General features: G+C 42.3%; 2 protein-coding genes across 2 annotated transcripts; one reads left to right on the forward strand and one right to left on the reverse strand.

The window, feature by feature from the left end:
* Window positions 1-4,021: 4,021 nt before the first annotated feature.
* LOC311077695 (B-cell receptor CD22-like) lies at window positions 4,022-14,553 on the reverse strand. Its single transcript, XM_084106288.1, has 10 exons — window positions 14,456-14,553; window positions 14,123-14,177; window positions 7,815-8,168; window positions 7,468-7,716; window positions 5,719-5,973; window positions 5,357-5,599; window positions 5,182-5,269; window positions 4,989-5,034; window positions 4,431-4,681; window positions 4,022-4,196 (listed from the first exon to the last, which is right to left on the reverse strand). The coding sequence occupies exons 2-10, from the start codon at window positions 14,166-14,168 to the stop codon at window positions 4,139-4,141; spliced, it is 1,590 nt and encodes a 529-aa protein (XP_083962414.1). The 5' UTR covers window positions 14,169-14,177; window positions 14,456-14,553; the 3' UTR covers window positions 4,022-4,138.
* Window positions 14,554-15,456: 903 nt separating this feature from the next.
* On the forward strand, window positions 15,457-17,535 carry LOC311077935 (CMRF35-like molecule 6; the record flags this gene model as incomplete). Its single annotated transcript, XM_084106580.1, has 6 exons — window positions 15,457-15,505; window positions 15,616-15,978; window positions 16,350-16,397; window positions 16,496-16,609; window positions 16,717-16,757; window positions 17,327-17,535. The coding sequence occupies 6 exons, from the start codon at window positions 15,457-15,459 to the stop codon at window positions 17,345-17,347; spliced, it is 636 nt and encodes a 211-aa protein (XP_083962706.1). The 3' UTR covers window positions 17,348-17,535.
* Between the last annotated feature and the right edge of the window lie 826 nt (window positions 17,536-18,361).

The following is an 18,361-nucleotide window of genomic DNA, read 5'->3' on the forward strand; positions in this document are numbered from 1 at the left end:
TATGAGATAACTATAATTTCAATGACTATATACAGGAAAAATCTGAAAATCAGGCATGTCCAGGATGATTGTGACATCATCACAAAAAAATAAAAACACCTGATCATTTTCCTCTTGACTTTTTCTTGCCATAACAAATGTGTTTTATAAACTCACTGTTACAGCAGCCAGAGAGAGATGAATGGTAAGAAGTCCAGGGACAAGAGACCAACTAAAGCAAATACTGATCTCCATCATGGTGACAACAAATTTTATTAATAACTAAATCTCTGTTAATTCTCAACAAGAACTTTTGTACATGTAGGAAAGAAATAATCATAAACTGGTTTCACACTCAGTGTGGCTGGAAGTCAGTTGTAGTTTTTGTGTTTCTCTTTTTTCTGTTCTTGTTTCTCTGTCCTTCAGTGATTCTGCTTATCAGGTGTTCATCAGTGTCTCAGTTCACTCACTTCTTTTCATTCAAGTGGACTATATTAGTGAACTAATGTAGGGAATAGTGAATGAGGGTATAGGGTGTGATTGGGAAAACAGCCTCTGAGTGTCGACTTTGAGCACTGTTAATTTACAGTATATTCCTGTAGGCTATTTTTATTTTCTACGGTATATTACTGTTTTAATGGAAAATGGTATTATATTGTCAGAATTTTACAGCAAGGGTTAACAGTGAATTGTATTAGGCCTATAACATTGCAAATAGTTTTTCCGAAAGAAAATCATGCTCATGCAAGAATTATGAACTTAGTTTTAAGTATCTATAATGGTAAAAATTATTACAGGTCGATAATTGCATTAATACTAAAATATAACTACAATTAAACATTATTAAAATACACCGGGTGATGGATATACTTACTGAGATGTTGGATGATGAGAGGGAAAAAAATAAATAAAATTAATGTGAAGTTAAATTGATAATTAAATTGTATTTTTGAATTAAGTAAGGTAAATGTATTGGTCGCAGAGATGAAATTGTCCAGAGATGTTTGGTCACAGAGATGAAACTGTCCAGAGAGATGCTCAGATGTCCAAAAGATGAAATTTTCGCAGAGATACTTGGTAGAATTTCTGACGAAAGGGACCTGTGAAACGTGACAATCGTATATATAGTCCCGCATTTAAAAAAAAAAAAGTGATGAGGCATTCTCATTGGTCATTTTCAAGTGTCTTTTAAAAATGACAATATTTTATTGATGAGTCGCGTTAAATTGTTTTTAAAAACCTGTGTAACATATATTGCCCTTTCGATGTGTGCAAAAATATTGTAGATGATAAAAAAACGTTATCTCTAATAGTTTTTTTTTTTTTTTGTAATGTACAAACGCCATGGCAATATCATTACATCTTTGCATTAGAATATACAGAACAGGTGCATAAAAGAAATACAAATACAACAATAAAAATGATAATCATAGTATTAAACAAAAAAGATTGAAAGGTTAAAGGGGCTTGGTTGTGTTTTTGTTTTGTAAATCATATTCTTCTTTAATGCAAACACTATTTATTGCATTCTTCTTTTTCATCACTTTAAGGGCTTAAGGGCTTTGCAGCTTAAGGGCTTTGCAGTGTAACAAATGCTTCGTGGAATCTCCATATCTCAGCTCTGGAAGGCTCTAGAGCCTCCAATCTTGCACTCCTGTCTGCGCCTCAGCACCCTCTATCCGAATCCAGAATTTCAAGAAGATCAGAAAAACTTTATTTATCGCCTTATAGTTTTTTTTGTTCGAAAAATAAAGTTTCTCGGATCTTCTTGAAACCTTGGATTCTGATAGAGGGCGATAAGGCGTAGAGAGGAGTGCAAGTCCTGGCTCTCTACACCTCTCCTGAGCTGAGATATGGAGATCCCTTTTTAAAGACATAAACTCATTAAGAAGTTGTCTCTCATTTACAACTCTTCTCATTTATAACTCATTTATAAGTAAAGTAATATATTACAAGTAACATGCATTACATAATAAGATCACTTTTGATGTAACGAGTAAAGAAACGCATTACAATAATGTACATTATGAAATCAGATTACTTTTTGATGTTACGAGTTAAGTAATGCATTACAAGTCACATACTATATAATCACATTACATTCTAATAATACCAAATACATTTAATTACAGTAAAAAAAAAAATTCACTGCAGATTAAGTGTTTTCGAAAACAATATTCACAGTGTAAGTATGAATTGTAGCTGAAATGTAGCCATTGATGCATGAGGTCCACTATAGTGGACATATGATTAATCAGATTTCTCTCCCAATCTAAAATCAAAACTTGGAAAATGTAACTGGGTCATTATACGAAAACGTGCCATTTCCCTCTTTTAATGTTTGATTTTCAAAGTACTGTTTTGAAAATCTTTAAAGGGATTTAAATTTATTTTACTGTACAGGATTATAGAGGCAATCGCAGTGATCAGAGAAGGGCTCATTCAGCCCATCAGTAGACTTGTAGTCAAGACCGCCTAAACCGAGACCAAGACACTACCAAGACCAGAGGGTATCGAGACCAAGACAAGACCAAGACCAAGACCAAGACAGACCAAGTCAAGACCAAGACCAAGTCGAGACCAAGACCGAGACCAAGTCGAGACCAGAGGAAAAAAAAAAACAGACTAGTGTTGAAGCTAAGCAATAACTATGAATTCAAGAACAGAAACATACTAGGGTTCAGCCGCAGTTTACATTCAATACATATTAGACGGTATTACTTCAACTACACAGGCAGAAATATACAGAGACAGACCATGTCATGTGTGTGACTGTGAGCTCATTGTAAATGTTTTTGCAGACTGGGTGAGATCAACTGTGTAGCAATTGCATGACGGCTGTTACTGCACTATTAGAGGATTGAGACTCCCTTAACTTTTGTGTACTGTTGAGGACTGACATGACTGGTATTGACTGGTTCATCTGACAAAACATCAAACACCTCCAACACCATCTTGCTCCTCCAACAACTGTCTAAAGAATGAGAAATATGTAACCAATTGAAATTATACTTAATGTGTAGATGAAATTGTAACATCACATTAAAGATACACAATTATAAACTTGGATTAGGCCTAATGTTTAGTCAACACAACGGAGATATGCAGATGATATTTAAAAGACCATTTATTTAGTCTAACACCACCATCCTAAATACAATACTGTAATCAAACAACACACACACACACAGAGATATCAAAGACACAAATTCATCTAAGCAAATGCCTGCCTATCTCTGCCGATTTCAGAGTCTCCAAATGAATCCATTCTGCAACTTTTAAATACATAATAAAATGTTTAAAAACGAAATTATAGGCTTAAGTGCAGGATCCGAAAGTTGGTCGTTTTGTCGCTATGGTTACACACACACACACACACACACACACACACACACACCGTTTGCGGTGCGCTCAAAGTCATCTGTCAGTTGTGCAGTTACCCAAAATCTCCTGAATGAAGTTAAAACCCATCATGTCACTGATATGTGTTTTTTAAATCAAGTGATCAAAGTGCTCGCTGCCGCTGCGATCAGTGGCCGCGGATAAGTGTTTTCTCGTGTGGCTCGCGCCTCGCGCTGTCAGCACTCGGACGCGCGCTTCAATCTGTTCCGTTGCGGATAATAATATTGCATTATCGAACGTTGTGTCATTGTGGATATTGTAGTATTGTATTGCTAAATCCCCCGACCACTATGTCCGATGTCGGTCTGAGACAGCGAGACCTAGACAAGAACGAGAGGTCCGAGACCAAGACAAGACCAAGACCAAAGACCGTCAAGGCCGTGACAAGACCGAGACCACGTAAAAGTGGTCTCGAGACATACATCACTACCCATCAGGCAATTGTTTAAGCATGTATGGGTTAGAAAAACGGGTATTTTTAACATGAAATGTTGCGCATCGCACCTTTAACAAACAAATTACCAAGCAGTGACATCACAAAATGTTCTGAGTCTCACTAAACACGTGTTGTTGGTTCTTTGGCTCTTTCCTTTGTATTCTGCTCTTGTAATGAGAAAAAAGATCACAGACACTGCATTCCTGACATCTATTCACCTGATTTAATGAATAATAAATGAGTGAATTAGCATGCTAAATTGACAGCCCTACTCTCAGAATATTGTTTCACTGTGTTGGTCTTCATGATGGTCTCATTTACTCATTTGACACGGCTGTAGATCACAGACGCCTCTTCCACAGTCTGCACATTTGATAGCCTAAAAGCATAAAATAAAACAACAGTCATGTTATGTATCAGAATACATGATGATAAAAGTCATTAAACAATTCAGATGTTTCTGAAACATCAGTGGGACACAAAGTTATTAAGAATAAATGTCCAGATTTAAAGAACTATAAATTCTCCTTTCATCAACACAAAAGTAACATGAGGGTGAGTTGATAGCAAACGTTTTATTTTTAAACTGTCTCTTTAAGCTCGTTCTTCTCACCTCAGGACAGAATCAGGCTGACGGATCCTGATATTGTCGTAGTGGCTTTCGTTCTCCTCTGCTCTCTTCGTCTCTGTCTTTCTGTGATGTTGGACAGTTGCGTACTGGATCTCCTCAGTATCTCTGCATTCAGGAGCATTTCCGTCTCTTCTGGGTTTGCTGGAAGTAACACTGGCGTACTGAGCGTCATCACAATCGGCTGATTCAGAAACATGAACGTCTCTCCCTGTTACGGTAGAGTACAGATTGTCCTGAAGCGGAAGAAAATTAAATATTATTTATCAATCATATTTAAAGGCTGTTCACACAGAACACGTTTTTCCACCTCAGTGCACTACTTTTCCATTGTTTTTCTATGTAAACTCGTGCTAGACCGACGTGTGTGACCGTTATAAACACGGCACTGAAATTAAAATGCGGTAAACTTTTAAAAACACATCTCTAGACTTTTTAAAACTAGGGCTTTTTTGTCTCTCGTTCCACTGACTTGTCTCTCACGTTTTGTGTGACTGGCCCCGTCTAACTAGACTATTCACATGTTGTGTCTGGAAGATTTACCTGTTTTTCAGTGAGGTCTTCAGCTTTAGCACCTCTTCGTTTTCTCCTGATTTAACAGACATTAAACTTGTAAGCTGCATTTTAAAGATTCATTACTACTCACATTACATGAGGCATTTCCACCTGCACTAGTCTGAAAGTGAATTACATTCATACACTCACTGTAATTGAGAATGATTTTATTCAAACTTACATTATAAACAGAATAATGATGATGACGATGAAGAATCCTAAACATGCTGTGATCCCCAACCAGACGAGCCAGCCGTGACCACGATGTACTGAAAGATGAAAAATTTGAGTTCAGATTAAGTCTCAAAGCTTCATACTATAACTGTCTTGAACCCTTTATAAAATAAAAGCTTCACCTGTGACAGTTACAGCATCTGATCTCTGAGATCCATGTTGATTGTGAGCCTGACAGTAGAAGCGTCCACTCTGTAGTGCACTGAAACTCTGTCCAGATCCAACAGCTGAGGTTTCATTCTCCTTAAACCAGCTGAAGTTCAGAGCAGGAGGGTTTGAGTCACTGATGCAGTTCAGAGTCACTGAATCTCCCTCCACTATTACACCAGATCCACTCATCAACACTGATACGCTCCTGGGTGGGTCTAATAACAATTATTATTATTATTATTATTAAATTGTATTACATATGTTTTAAATAACTAATATGGACTGAATGTATCAAAACAGAAAATTTGCATCTTATGTTTTATCATTAACTCACACATGACGTTTAAAGTCACAGCATCAGAGTATTTCTCTCCATGTGTATTGATGGACTTGCACTTGTATTCTCCACTGTCATCAGAGCTGATCTTTGAGATTCTGTAGATTCTTCCAGATCCTACAAACGTTTCTCCTTTAAACCAGTTGATTTCTGCAGGAGGGTTTGAGTCACTGATGCAGTTCAGAGTCACTGAATCTCCCTCCACTATTACATGAGCTGGACTGATGAAGATCACAGGTTTCACTGGAGGATCTACAGGAGAAACATATAGTATCACTCGCCCCACCAAAGCACTTCTATTTCTGTTCTTACATACAGATGGTAGGGGCAGAACTGAGCATAAACAACATGAATCCATGGATCCTTGAGTCAAAAGGTCATGTCACTTATTAAGAAATATCCCCCCCCCCCCCCCCCCCCCCCCCCCCAAAAAAAACACACTTTTTTCTGTGTGTGTGGTAGTCAGTAAATCAGTGCTGGATAGATTACTTACAAACTATAGTCGGTTACTGATTCCAAATTACATGACAAAAATTGTAGTTAGTAACATAATTGTTAGGTGTGGCTGTAGAAAGCGCTAGTGATGTTCGGTTCTTGAACGAATTGTTCTTTTGAGCCGGTAGGAAGTAACCAGTCGGTTCATTAATCAAACTGAATCAAACTTTAGTTCCAGGTTAATGACACAAAACACACAAGACAAAGTAGCATATCCTACTCAAAAATACCCAAATGAGCCGGTTTAACCAACTGTGGAAATCTGCAGAGGATGGTACCGAGGATGGCGTTCATCACAAGTAAGAGCACGACACAGGAGATTCAGAGAAATAAACAGTCCTTATCCATGAATCCGGGCGGCACAGGGGCTCATTGGTCAGCTCTGTTGCCTCACAGTAAGAAGGTCCCCGGTTTGAGCCCCGGCTGAGCCAGGAGTCCTTTCAGTTTGCATGTTCTCCAGTGTCAGCATGGGTTTCTTCCGGGGTATTACGGTTTCCCCCACACCACATGTAACGGAGGCCAGCTAGTAGTCGCTGTGCGAGTAAACCTCACTCCTCTGATCTCAATAGGCGCTCTAGCAACAGAGGTAATTCAGCCTATTTGTGTAAATTCAAAGTTTTGTAGTTGATTCGCTAACTATAGCATGGTTGTGGATAACGCTAGAACGACGTCAATGATGAAAAAGGATTGTTTACCTTGTAAATAATACGGCCACTGTAGGAGTTAAAACTCCCTCAGGAATGGGAGGGGCTAGAAAGTAATATTCAGTTGGTAGTCATATACAATTTCACCACTAGATGGGAGAAAATCTCACACAGTGTAGCTTTAAAAAAAGAGAAAAAATTGTTGAGGTTCTTACAATAGAAGTGGATGGGGCTAATTTTGGAGGATTTAAAGGCGTAAATGTGAATCTTATTATTTCATAAAAGCATATACAATCAGTATTTTGTTCAAATATGTGCATTATTTGAGCTTTAAAGGTGTTTAAACCATTATTTGAACAGCTGTTTTAGTGTGTTGTGTTTATGGTGTGGCGTTGCCATGACAAGGGAGTTGTAAAATTGAATATAACTGAATATAACATAAAATGTTAAAATCACACATATTGTTCATGTTTTGTGACTGTACTATTGAAACAGTGAGCATTTCAATATTTTAAATATTAGCCCCAATTACTATAATTTTTAAAGAAAAGGAGGGACGAGTGAACTCTACTGGCTTTGGAAAGAAAATTTTAAAGAACATACTCACACATGACATTGAGCTGAACATCAGGAGAGATGTGAGTGTGTCCGTCTACAGCACAGCTATATCTGCCTGAATCCTCTCTTCTGACTGGATTGATGGAGAGTTCGTTACTGTATTTATTCTCAGTTAATATCTTCAGTGAGTTTCTGTACCAGATGAATGTTGCTCTGTCAGTCAGAGCGCAGCTGCTTTTACATCTCAGAGTGACTGAATCTCCCTCTGTCACTCTCTCAGGAGACTCCACCTGAAGATCTGAACACAACACACACATTATATCTAGTGCTGCTGTCATACACTGATTATTATTCAGCATAATGCACAGAAGAAGAGATAAACCTCATCAAAGTCACCTGTGACAGTAAGAGTCACTCCTGGAGCACCAATCCATTTTCCATCAGATCTATAAGTGATGAATCTGAAATAGTACATGTGTGAATCATTCAGTGTCACATGACTCAGTCTGATGTCGCAGTACTTCTGTGTATCTCCCAGATACTGAATCCTCTGACTGTACTCAGGGTCCTCAGACAGATCTGGAGGCTCTTCATTATCTATTACCAGTGTTTTGGTCCAGAACACTTTCTTGATCTGATGTCCAGTAGGGTATTTATAAGTGCATCTCATTATCACTGTTGAGTCCTTTAGTGCACAAATGTGTGATCGACTGTAACTCACACTCCAACCACCCGACTGGCTACAAACTCCTGAAACACAACATTCATAAGGAAACAACAATTGAAGGAAACAAATACCCATCCATGAGTTAAATAGGACCATACTAAATGAACAGTATTTATATAGTTTTTACCTCTTGTAACACAGCCACGTCCAAGTGATCTGAGGGTGCGAGCGCATCCTGCTGTGTGACGTGTGCGCCTACTGGTGCATAGATATATACACTAGATTCCGCCTTGGCTACGGCAGTTCATTGGAACGAATGTCTTTAATGCGACATCTAGTGTATATATATCTATGCAGCAGTCTGCGTACACGTCACACAGCAGGAAGCGCCCGCGCCCTCAGATCACTTGGACGTGGCTGTGTTATAAGAGGTAAAAACGATATAAATACGTTTCGTTTTCTCACACAAACCGCTCGTTTCGTGTCTTAGGCCATCAATGTGTACTTACGATGGGGAATTGTTTAATTTGGACGATGGGGAATTGTTTTAATTTGGACTCTGTGCATGCTCTTTGAGACAGTGACCACAGACCTGCATTATCTGAATGAGAGACAAGAACGGTTTGACCTAAAAACATTAAAATTGAAACTACTGCGGAAAAAAAGACACCTACATCTTGGATGCCCTTGAGGTAAGCTAAAACATACCAAAATTTAATTTCAAAGTGAACTATCCCTTTAAACAGGACCATACACTATCATTAACAATTGTTTTTCATTACAAAACGTACTCGGTTACTAACGTAACCTCGGTTCTCTCTAGAAGAGGGAACGAGTACTGCGTTTTTTGTAAAAACGCTACGGGAAAAACTCTTTTTTCACGAAATACTGAAGCAAAAAATTATCCTTAATTTTCCATATATGTAAAGCGCGTTGCAGCAGTACACAGCTATGGCGAGACAGCTTGCTCGCTCATTGGCTGTTCTGCGGCAACTGCATAAGCCTATCGATCGAGGCCTGAAGTGCTTCGCGCCCTCCTTGCCACTTCCCGCCGAGACGGGTGTGGCTAACCTCTATAAAAGGAGCTCGAAAAGGCTGATTCACTTGATTTTCATCGCCGAAGCGAACCAGAGTGAACCGTACGCACGGCAGAGAACGCAGTACTCGTTCCCTCTTCTAAAGAGAACCGAGGTTACGTTAGTAACCGAGTACGTTCTCTTACGAGAGTCCTCTCGTACTGCGTTTTTTGTAAAAACGCTACGGGAACCCCTTGTAAAACGCTGTGCGTGCTGGGATAAAACACCGATCACTGGAAGCTAACCCAGGTATACAGTGCATAATCACCAGATAGACTCACAGAGAGTCTGGGAATAAGGGGGGGGGACCTTAATTCCCTATATTGTAGCGTCCGCAGACGCAAAACATGACCTCACAGAGAGAGTCTAGAGACAAAAGGGGAATCCCTCCGTCCTTATATGGCCGCGTCCGCAGACGCGAATATGACATCACATAGACAGGGTGGGGAACCTGAACTAATGTGGGAAATGTGGGTCTTACACAATTCTGCCCATAAAACAGTCGGTAGCGCGCTGCGCATGCGATTTCAGTGTTCTAGTTAGACAGCTGATTCGACTACACCGATAGTAGCTTAGCCTGCAAGGCGGGAACCTCTAGGTTGTAAAACCTAATAAATGTAGACGGCGAGGCCCAGCCTGCCGCCATACATATGTCCTGTAAGGAAATCCCGCTAGACCAAGCCCATGAAGAGGCGACGCCTCTCGTGGAGTGCGCTCTAACGCCCAACGGGCACTGGAGGCCCTTGACAGTGTAAGCCAGCGCTATGGCGTCAACTATCCATCTGGATAGGCTCTGTTTCGAAACAGCCATTCCCTTGGAACGTCCACTGAACGAGACAAAGAGCTGCTCAGTCTGTCTGAAGACAGCAGAGCGGGACACGTAAGCTCTTAAAGCCCTAATGGGGCAAAGAAAACTTGAGTCCCCTTCCTCACTTGATCCCAGCAGGGCAGACAGGGAGATAACCTGAGCCCGAAACGGCGTGTTGAGGGATTTTGGCACATAACCATGCCTAGGTTTGAGTATGACTTTAGAGTCATTAGGTCCAAACTCTAAGCACGCTGGGCTCACGGAGAGCGCGTGCAGGTCGCCTATGCGCTTCACCGAAACGAGAGCCATCAAAAACACTGTTTTAAAAGACAAATGTTTGAGGCTAATAGATTGGATAGGCTCGAAAGGGGCACCTTTCATGGCCGCCAAAACCGTAGAAAGGTCCCACATAGGGACTGAAGGAGGTCTGGGAGGATTCAGCCTCCTAGCTCCCCTGAGGAAGCGGATGACTAAATCGTTCCTTCCTAGTGACTGACCTAGCGTTGTTCCAGAGAACGCTGCAATAGCCGCCACATAAACTTTGAGCGTGGAAGGGGATCTGCCCTTATCCAACAGCTCCTGTAGGAAGGAGAGAACCTCCGTCACCTCACAATCGAGGGGCGATAGGCCCCGAGCTGTACACCAGCCGGAGAAAACCGACCACTTCGAGGCATAAAGCCGCCTAGTCGACGGTGCTCTAGCCTGAGTGATGGTATTCATCACTCCCTCTGCGAGATCAACGGATATCCGTTGAGCGCCCACACATGAAGGGACCACAACTCCGGGTGTGGGTGCCAAATCGAGCCCCCGGCCTGCGAGAGGAGATCTTTCCTCAATGGCACTGGCCATGGAGCGATGTCTGCTAACTGCATCAGGACTGGAAACCATGCTTGGTTCTTCCAGAACGGTGCTACAAGCAGTACTGAGCATTTTGTTTCCCTGACCCGCTCTAACACCTGAGGCAGGAGGGAGACGGGGGGAAAAGCGTATAGCGGGCAGCGCGGCCACATCCGGGACAGCGCGCTGTCGTTCTTGGAAAAGAACACGGGGCAATGAGCGTTTTCGCGGGACGCGAATAGGTCCACCTCCGCTCTGCCGAATCTCTCCCACAACAGCAACAGACCATTCGCCCAGGGGAATGTTGTTCCTGGACAGTCTGTCTGGGCCCAAATTCTGGAGCCCGGGCACATGCACTGCTCTCAGCGAGCGCAAATTGTGCTGAGCCCATGTTAGGAGGCGTTTCGCCAGCCTGTACAGGGATCTGGATCTGAGACCGCCCTGGCGATTTATGTAGGACACCACGGCCGTGTTGTCCGAACGGACTACGACGTGTTGGTCCTTGATTTGGGGACAAAAACGCATCAGCGCGTTGTGCACTGCCAGCATTTCCAGGCAGTTGATATATTGGAGCTTTTCTCGTTCTGACCACAGGCCGAAGAACGGTCTGCCCTCGAGCAGCGCTCCCCATCCCGAGGTGGATGCGTCTGTGGATGAAGTCCCCAGGCTTAGACCTGATCGGTACCAGTCGTCCGTCATCCAAGGTATCAGGGCTGCCACACAGCTCTGATTGACCTTGGGACGTAACCGGCCGGACACCCACGCTCCGCGCGGTACTCGCGCTCTCAACCAGAACTGCAGAGGGCGCATGCGGAGCAAGCCCAGCTGAAGAACTGGCGATGCTGAGGCCATGAGACCCAGCATCCTTTGAAATTTCCTGAGCGGGGTAGTCGCGCCGCAGCGGAAGGATCTCGCCGCGCGCTGAATGTGCAGCACGCGCTGTGGCGATAGCCGCGCTGTCATAGACTGTGAGTCCAGAATGGTACCCAGAAACGAAATCGCTTGACTGGGGTTCAGCGAACTCTTTGTCCAATTGACCGTGATACCAAGATTCTCGAGGTGATCGAGTAAAATGGTTCTGTGCTCCACGAGCTGTGATCGTGATTGAGCTAGGATCAGCCAGTCGTCCAAATAGTTCAGCACTCGCATGCCTCTGAGTCTGAGAGGGGCGAGCGCTGCGTCCCTGCACTTCGTAAATGTACGAGGTGCCAGGGACAAGCCGAACGGCAGGACTGTATACTGGTATGTCTGACCCTCGAAGGCGAATCTCAAGTATCGCCTGTGATGTGACGCTATCTGTATTTGAAAATACGCGTCCTTCAGATCTATCGACATAAACCAGTCTCCTCGGCGAATATGCGTGAGGATTTTCCTGGTCGTGAGCATTTTGAAACTGCGTTTCACCAATGCTCTGTTCAGCCGTCTTAGATCCAGTATGGGTCTGATACCACCGTCCTTTTTGGGGACCAGAAAGTATCTGCTGTATAGCCCCCCTTCGCTTTGAGCTTGGGATACATGCTCTATCGCCCCTTTGCTCATCAGTTTTGATATTTCGGCGCGAAGTAGGTGTGCTACTTCTAAAGTCACCGTAGTTTCGACGCGCGCTGTGAAGCGGGGAGGGCGTCGACAAAACTGTAGCGAGAAGCCTCTGTTTATAATGTCTAGCACCCAGTCCGAAACCCCTGGAAGCGCTGCCCATGCCTCTGCATGGCTGGCTAAGGGTTGGATGCGAAGCGCGCTCTGTTCGCCGTGCAACAGAGGTGCTTCGGGGCGCAATAACATAAGCGTTACGCCTGTGACATTCGAGGCGGGGAGCGCGCTTATTACAGCGGGCAGAACGCTCGTCCTCGACCCTACTACAGTGCTTAACTGAGTGAGGGAGGGCTGAGAAAGTCTCGTGGGACTCATGCTGTCTGCGAGTAAATGTGGGCGGGAAACGGGCACATTCACTGCTTTGGACGCGCTGCCTGCCTGAGCAGAGCGAGCGCGCACAGGTCCCGTTTTTACAGAGAGCCTGTGATCTGTGAGACATAGTGTTCGTGGGCACTGGGAAGTGGGCACTTTTACTATGTTGGAAGCGCAATCGACCTGAGTCGATTTTATGTGCGCGAGCCCTGAGTGTAGGGCTGTGCTTGTGTGTAGGGATGGGCACTGGGCAGTGGGCATCAACGCTACATTTATAGCACCATCGGCCGTGGCCGGGACAACAGAAAACCTGTGATCTGTGTGACATAGTGTTCGTGGGCACTTTTACTATGTTGGAAGCGCAATCGACCTGAGTCGATTTTATGTGCGCGAGCCCTGAGTGCAATAATATTTCCAGTCGCCGAACAGGGAACTGAGAAATGTGAGAGAAAAGGGGTCAGACCGACCAACGGCGGGACTAAGAACACTCTTTTCTCCTTTGCCGGTGAATGACGCGTGCAGAGGCAGGGTAGCTTTTCTTGTAACGTAAAGAAAAACTAATCCCGCCATCCGCTTCCAGGAAGGGCAGCCTCGGAAAGGATGCCCGGCGAGTCCTCAGAGTCACCGTAGGCAATTGGCTCGGAGTGAAGGCGTTTCGCCGTCAGCGAGCGCGAGCGCTGCATGAGAAGGCATCTTGAAAAAGACGCAGCTCTTTTAGGGGTGAGTGTTGCAAAGCGAACACACACACACACACACACAAGAACAATAGAATGGAAAGGATATGGCGTCGGAAAGCGCAGCAGGTACGGCGGTAGAAGGCGGCGTTGGCCAGCGGCTTCGAGGGCTCGTCCCGCTGAAGTGCTTGCATCAGACGATGCGTGCTTCCTCGTGATCCAGCGATGCGTGAGCTTCGCTGAAGAGATGAAAATCAAGTGAATCAGCCTTTTCGAGCTCCTTTTATAGAGGTTAGCCACACCCGTCTCGGTACACCCGTGTGTACTGCTGCAACGCGCTTTACATATATGGAAAATTAAGGATAATTTTTTGCTTCAGTATTTCGTGAAAAAAGAGTTTTTCCCGTAGATCTTTGTGATCTGTGTAAAACCTACAGCCATCAGACAGAAGATGATGAAATGCAGGAAGCAGAACATTGAACACTAACCATGAAAACCGTTATGCTCTAAATGTTATCAGCTTCATCAGTTAGCATTATATCAGCATAACCTGAATAATACCATTTTCTTTAGAAGCAACAAATAAATCACAGAAATTTCCCTCCATTATAGGAGATATTTCACCAGTGCTATTTTTCCTGGGGCACCAGCAGTGCTAACTGATCCATGCTAACTAGCCAAAACCTTTTACTCTGAGTTAGTAATGAACTCGTGTGTCATTTACAGGAGAGACTCACCTGGAATCAGGAGCAGAAACACCAGAGCAAGAGTTATCAGTGACATCACAGGAAACTAAATAATGTACACAACAGTTCAATATGTCATCTTTCATTTCATAAAAACTATAATAACAGCCGTTTATTGCATTATAAACACTGCAAAAATGATACAAATACTTTACAATCTTCACTGTTAGTAGATTTCCACGGATGAAACTCATTTAAAGATAACGTTAGGAACACACGAGTCATCTAACAGAGGTTATTATGAAAGAAAATGTTTCTCACTTCCATTTTCTTGTGTGGAGATTAATTAGACTAAATTATTTACTGAACAAGTGTATCTCTTACCGTGTTGTAGTTTCAGCCGCTGATAACAGACTCCAGGAGAGTGAAGTGCAAATGCAAGCTGAAAACTTTCTTCTGCTATTTTAGTTTTTTTCCTTCCTCTTTTTAAAGTCTGATCAACCTTCCCCACGCCGAGACAGGAACAACCCGAATGAAACCACTTGCAACTAGAAAAAGATAAAACACTCTCTCTAAAGGATTGGTTAAAGAATATCTAAAAGCATGACTACAGAGTTTACATTACAAATATCAAATGAAACTTTCAGTGTGAAAGGAAACCTCCTGTCAACATGATTAGATGGTGTTTTTCAGCTTCCTGAAAAGTGATCTTCTTTCTTTAAGACAAGTAGTTCTTCATTTTTAAAGACAGTGTTTACAAAATAAGATCAAACTGTGTGTGTTTACATGCATGTTCAGTATTTACACCTTTGAGGGAGGAACATGCCATTGCCTTATAATAGAATCAGGAAACAATATGATGGATGAATGAATGGATATGTGGATGGATGGATGGATGGATGGATGGATGGATGGATGGATGGATAATTTTGTGGGAGAAAGAAAGAAAGAAAGAAAGAAAGAAAGAAAGAAAGAAAGAAAGAAAGAAAGAAAGAAAGAAAGAAAGAAAGAAAGAAGAGATTGATGGATTGATGAATTTGTGGATGAATGAATGAATGAATGGATGAATGGATGGATGAATATGTGGATGGATGGATGGATGAATATATGGATGGATGGATGGATGGGGCATTAACATGTAGTTTCATTCCATTATATAAAAGAATCAGGCACCACTATGATGGATGGATGGTGTAACATTGAGAATGGCCAGACTTTACCTCCACTGTCCTGAAGAGGGAGCAGTTTTTCAGATCATACTTCTGACACTGTGTTTGTGTTTATCCATGTGCATTAGGGAAGTGTAACTCTATAAACACACACACACACACACACACACACAATATCTATCTAGTATGTAGTGTGAGAACAGGTAGTGGGAGTCGATGTTCAAGTGGACAGTCATGAGAACCATCTCCTCCATCAGTTTCTCAGGTATGATATCTGTCATAACACTAAATCAGTAAGAATTGCACTTTTTACTCTTCAGTGTCATTGATAAACACCACAATTCAGCCTAATAACTCTGAATCTGCCTCTGTCAGCAGTGCTTGTTCTGTCAGCGCTGTGGCTGATGAATAACTCACTGGCTCTTACCGTCACTGGATCTGTGGGAAGCAACATCTCAGTCTCCTGCAGATACCCTGAAACATACGAGAACAACAGCAAGTTCTTCTGTCAGATGAGCGGCTGGTTTTCTCCGAGAGATCCTCAGTGTGTTCACACGACCCATCGAGACACGAGGTCTGAACGAGGGAGACTGGCTCTTCTGGACGACACCAGCGTTCATGTTCTCACGGCTCTCGTCTCTAGATTGGCTCCAGAAGACTCGGGGAAGTACTGGTGTGGTGTAGATATCGATCTCCTGCCTGACTTTACCTCTGAGATCTGGATAACAGTCAGCAAAGGTGAGATTCACAACAGCTGAAGACTGTCCATCCTAATGAATATCCTTAATATATACGAGCAGTTGATGTGATGAGTACGGTTTTCTGTTAGAACGGTGTTGCGTAAGCGGCCCCTAAGTTAATAACTAATGATCTTTGCAACGGAAGTGAATCAATCAAAACTAACTTTAGCTGGACAATAACTTTATTCTAGAGCTGCTGTAAAGACAAACAATCTCTGTTACTGTAATCTCCTACTATCACTGTAAAGCTGCTTTGAAACAATCTATATTGTTTCTATATAAATGAAGGCAACTTGACTTGACTTAAACATCTTCATTTGTCTAACTGTTGTGGAAAAAATAGTCCTTTCGCTTTTGTTTTCTGTGCAGGGGATCCACAAGAACAAACCACAGACCTGTTCCCGGAAGAAGCTGGCGGTGAGGTTACGAAACAAACACACACACACATACACACACACTCACACACATGTGGTTTTGCTTTTTTCAGTCAACTCATTGTGGGTTTGCATCAACAGAGTCTTACTCCAGGTTCATGATGATGGTGGCTTTGATGTGTGTTTGCGCTCTGCTTTTCGTGTTTCTGTTTGGTCTGTTTCAAGTCCTGAAACACAGCAGTCGCAGTAACTCAGGTGAGACTACAGCACTAACAGAACATGTCTTTTTCTTCAAAACATCTTCTGTTGAGGTTTTGAAAGAGTTCAATAAATCGATAATGAAATCGTTATGTTCTTATCAGGTTCTGCTCCTCACCAAAGGACAATATCAAACCCAGTTCAGGTGACGACAGCAAATCTCATTCATAATTAATAACGTTGTTTTAACATCAGTGTTCTTTTAGAATCATTGAGACACTATTGTTATACATATATCATGGCCATATTCCAGGATGACAATATCAAGATTCATCTCTGGATGGAAATAACTGTTGTGATGTTTTTGGTCAGGATCTTGTATTGTCAATGCAAGAGTCCAGCACTCTGTAAAGTCTCCTCCAGCACATCCTACAGACTTTCAGTGAGTTTAAACTCTGGACTCAGAGGAGCCGATTCATGTGTGGAAATGATTCTTCATGCTCCTCCAAACCATTCCTTCACAGTTTGAGCCTGATGAATCTTGACATTGTCATTCTGGAATATGGCCATTATGTGTCTTCCTACATGATTGTTTAAGTAATGAAAACCACACACTCCATCAGTTAGGGTTAGAAGAACTGTTGCCAAACATATAAAATGCTAGAAACATAATAATCACTGTGATAATGATCCAATCATAGACTCTTAAGAAGGCAGTGTTATATTTATATTAATTTATTATATTAATTATTTATATTTATTTATTTTATATAGGATGACAACCAGAGAATATGACTTCCAGACTCATCCAAAGCTCAACGTGATAAAGAGGAATTTTACAGACCCATAAACCTGGATTACACAAACACAGAAGCGGTCGACACACACTCCTACTACACAGATGTTGTTTCAGCACAAACACAAGATCAGATCTACACAGAACTGAACGCCAGTAGACGGAGTCACGTGTATCAGAGTTTAACAGCGGATTCTGCTCGAGAAGAGGCGATCTATCACACTATTGATCACTGAATCCTCATCAACAGCCTCATCAAAACCCTAGATTCCTCTGACAGCTACGAGTTTTTGTGTTGTTTTCACTAAATAAAATAAAAAATATAACTAATATAAATATAATATAATATAATTAAGTTTACTGAATTAATTGATACAGCCTTTTGTTAATGGTACAATATGTAGTTTTTCGCCGCTAGGAGTCGCTAACCTCTTCAAAACAATAACAAAGGCGTAGATTGATGACGCAGTGAATTAGCGTGGAATCATGGAACTTGTCGTCATGCCGATGGATCTAATAATGTTTATTGGGAAATGTTTATGGATGAGTGAATACATGAAGTAGGGCTCGATTGCTAATGAGAGACAGATATCAGCGAGACATGAGTCCCGCGGAGGACTTTTATTTTACCGAACTACCAGCTATTCACACTAATCAGTTTATTTAACAAATTAAACTAGTAAGGTAACACAGCACTGTTTCACTTGGTCTACACTATCATACTAAACTGTATTTGTGTGTGTTGAAGGTTATAATGTTATTCTATGTGTTAGTTGGTTGGCTGTATGAGAGTTCTCCTTTTGTCCCAAAGTCTGCTTGCCATGGTCCATAATGTTTAGACGAATCAACAGCAGCGTGAGTGTGCCGCTAGATGTAACGCAGTTGTCCATGTCTGTCGCCATGGTTACTATGGCAGTACAAGCGGAAACCAGGGATAACGCAGATATTACGTCACTGACAGGCGACAAGTTACAAGTGACGGGCACTTTTTAAAATTTCTTTAAAATTTCTTT

This window comes from Abramis brama (genome assembly GCF_963993115.1).
Source record: "Abramis brama genome assembly, chromosome: 2".
Taxonomy (NCBI): Eukaryota; Metazoa; Chordata; class Actinopteri; order Cypriniformes; family Leuciscidae; genus Abramis; species Abramis brama.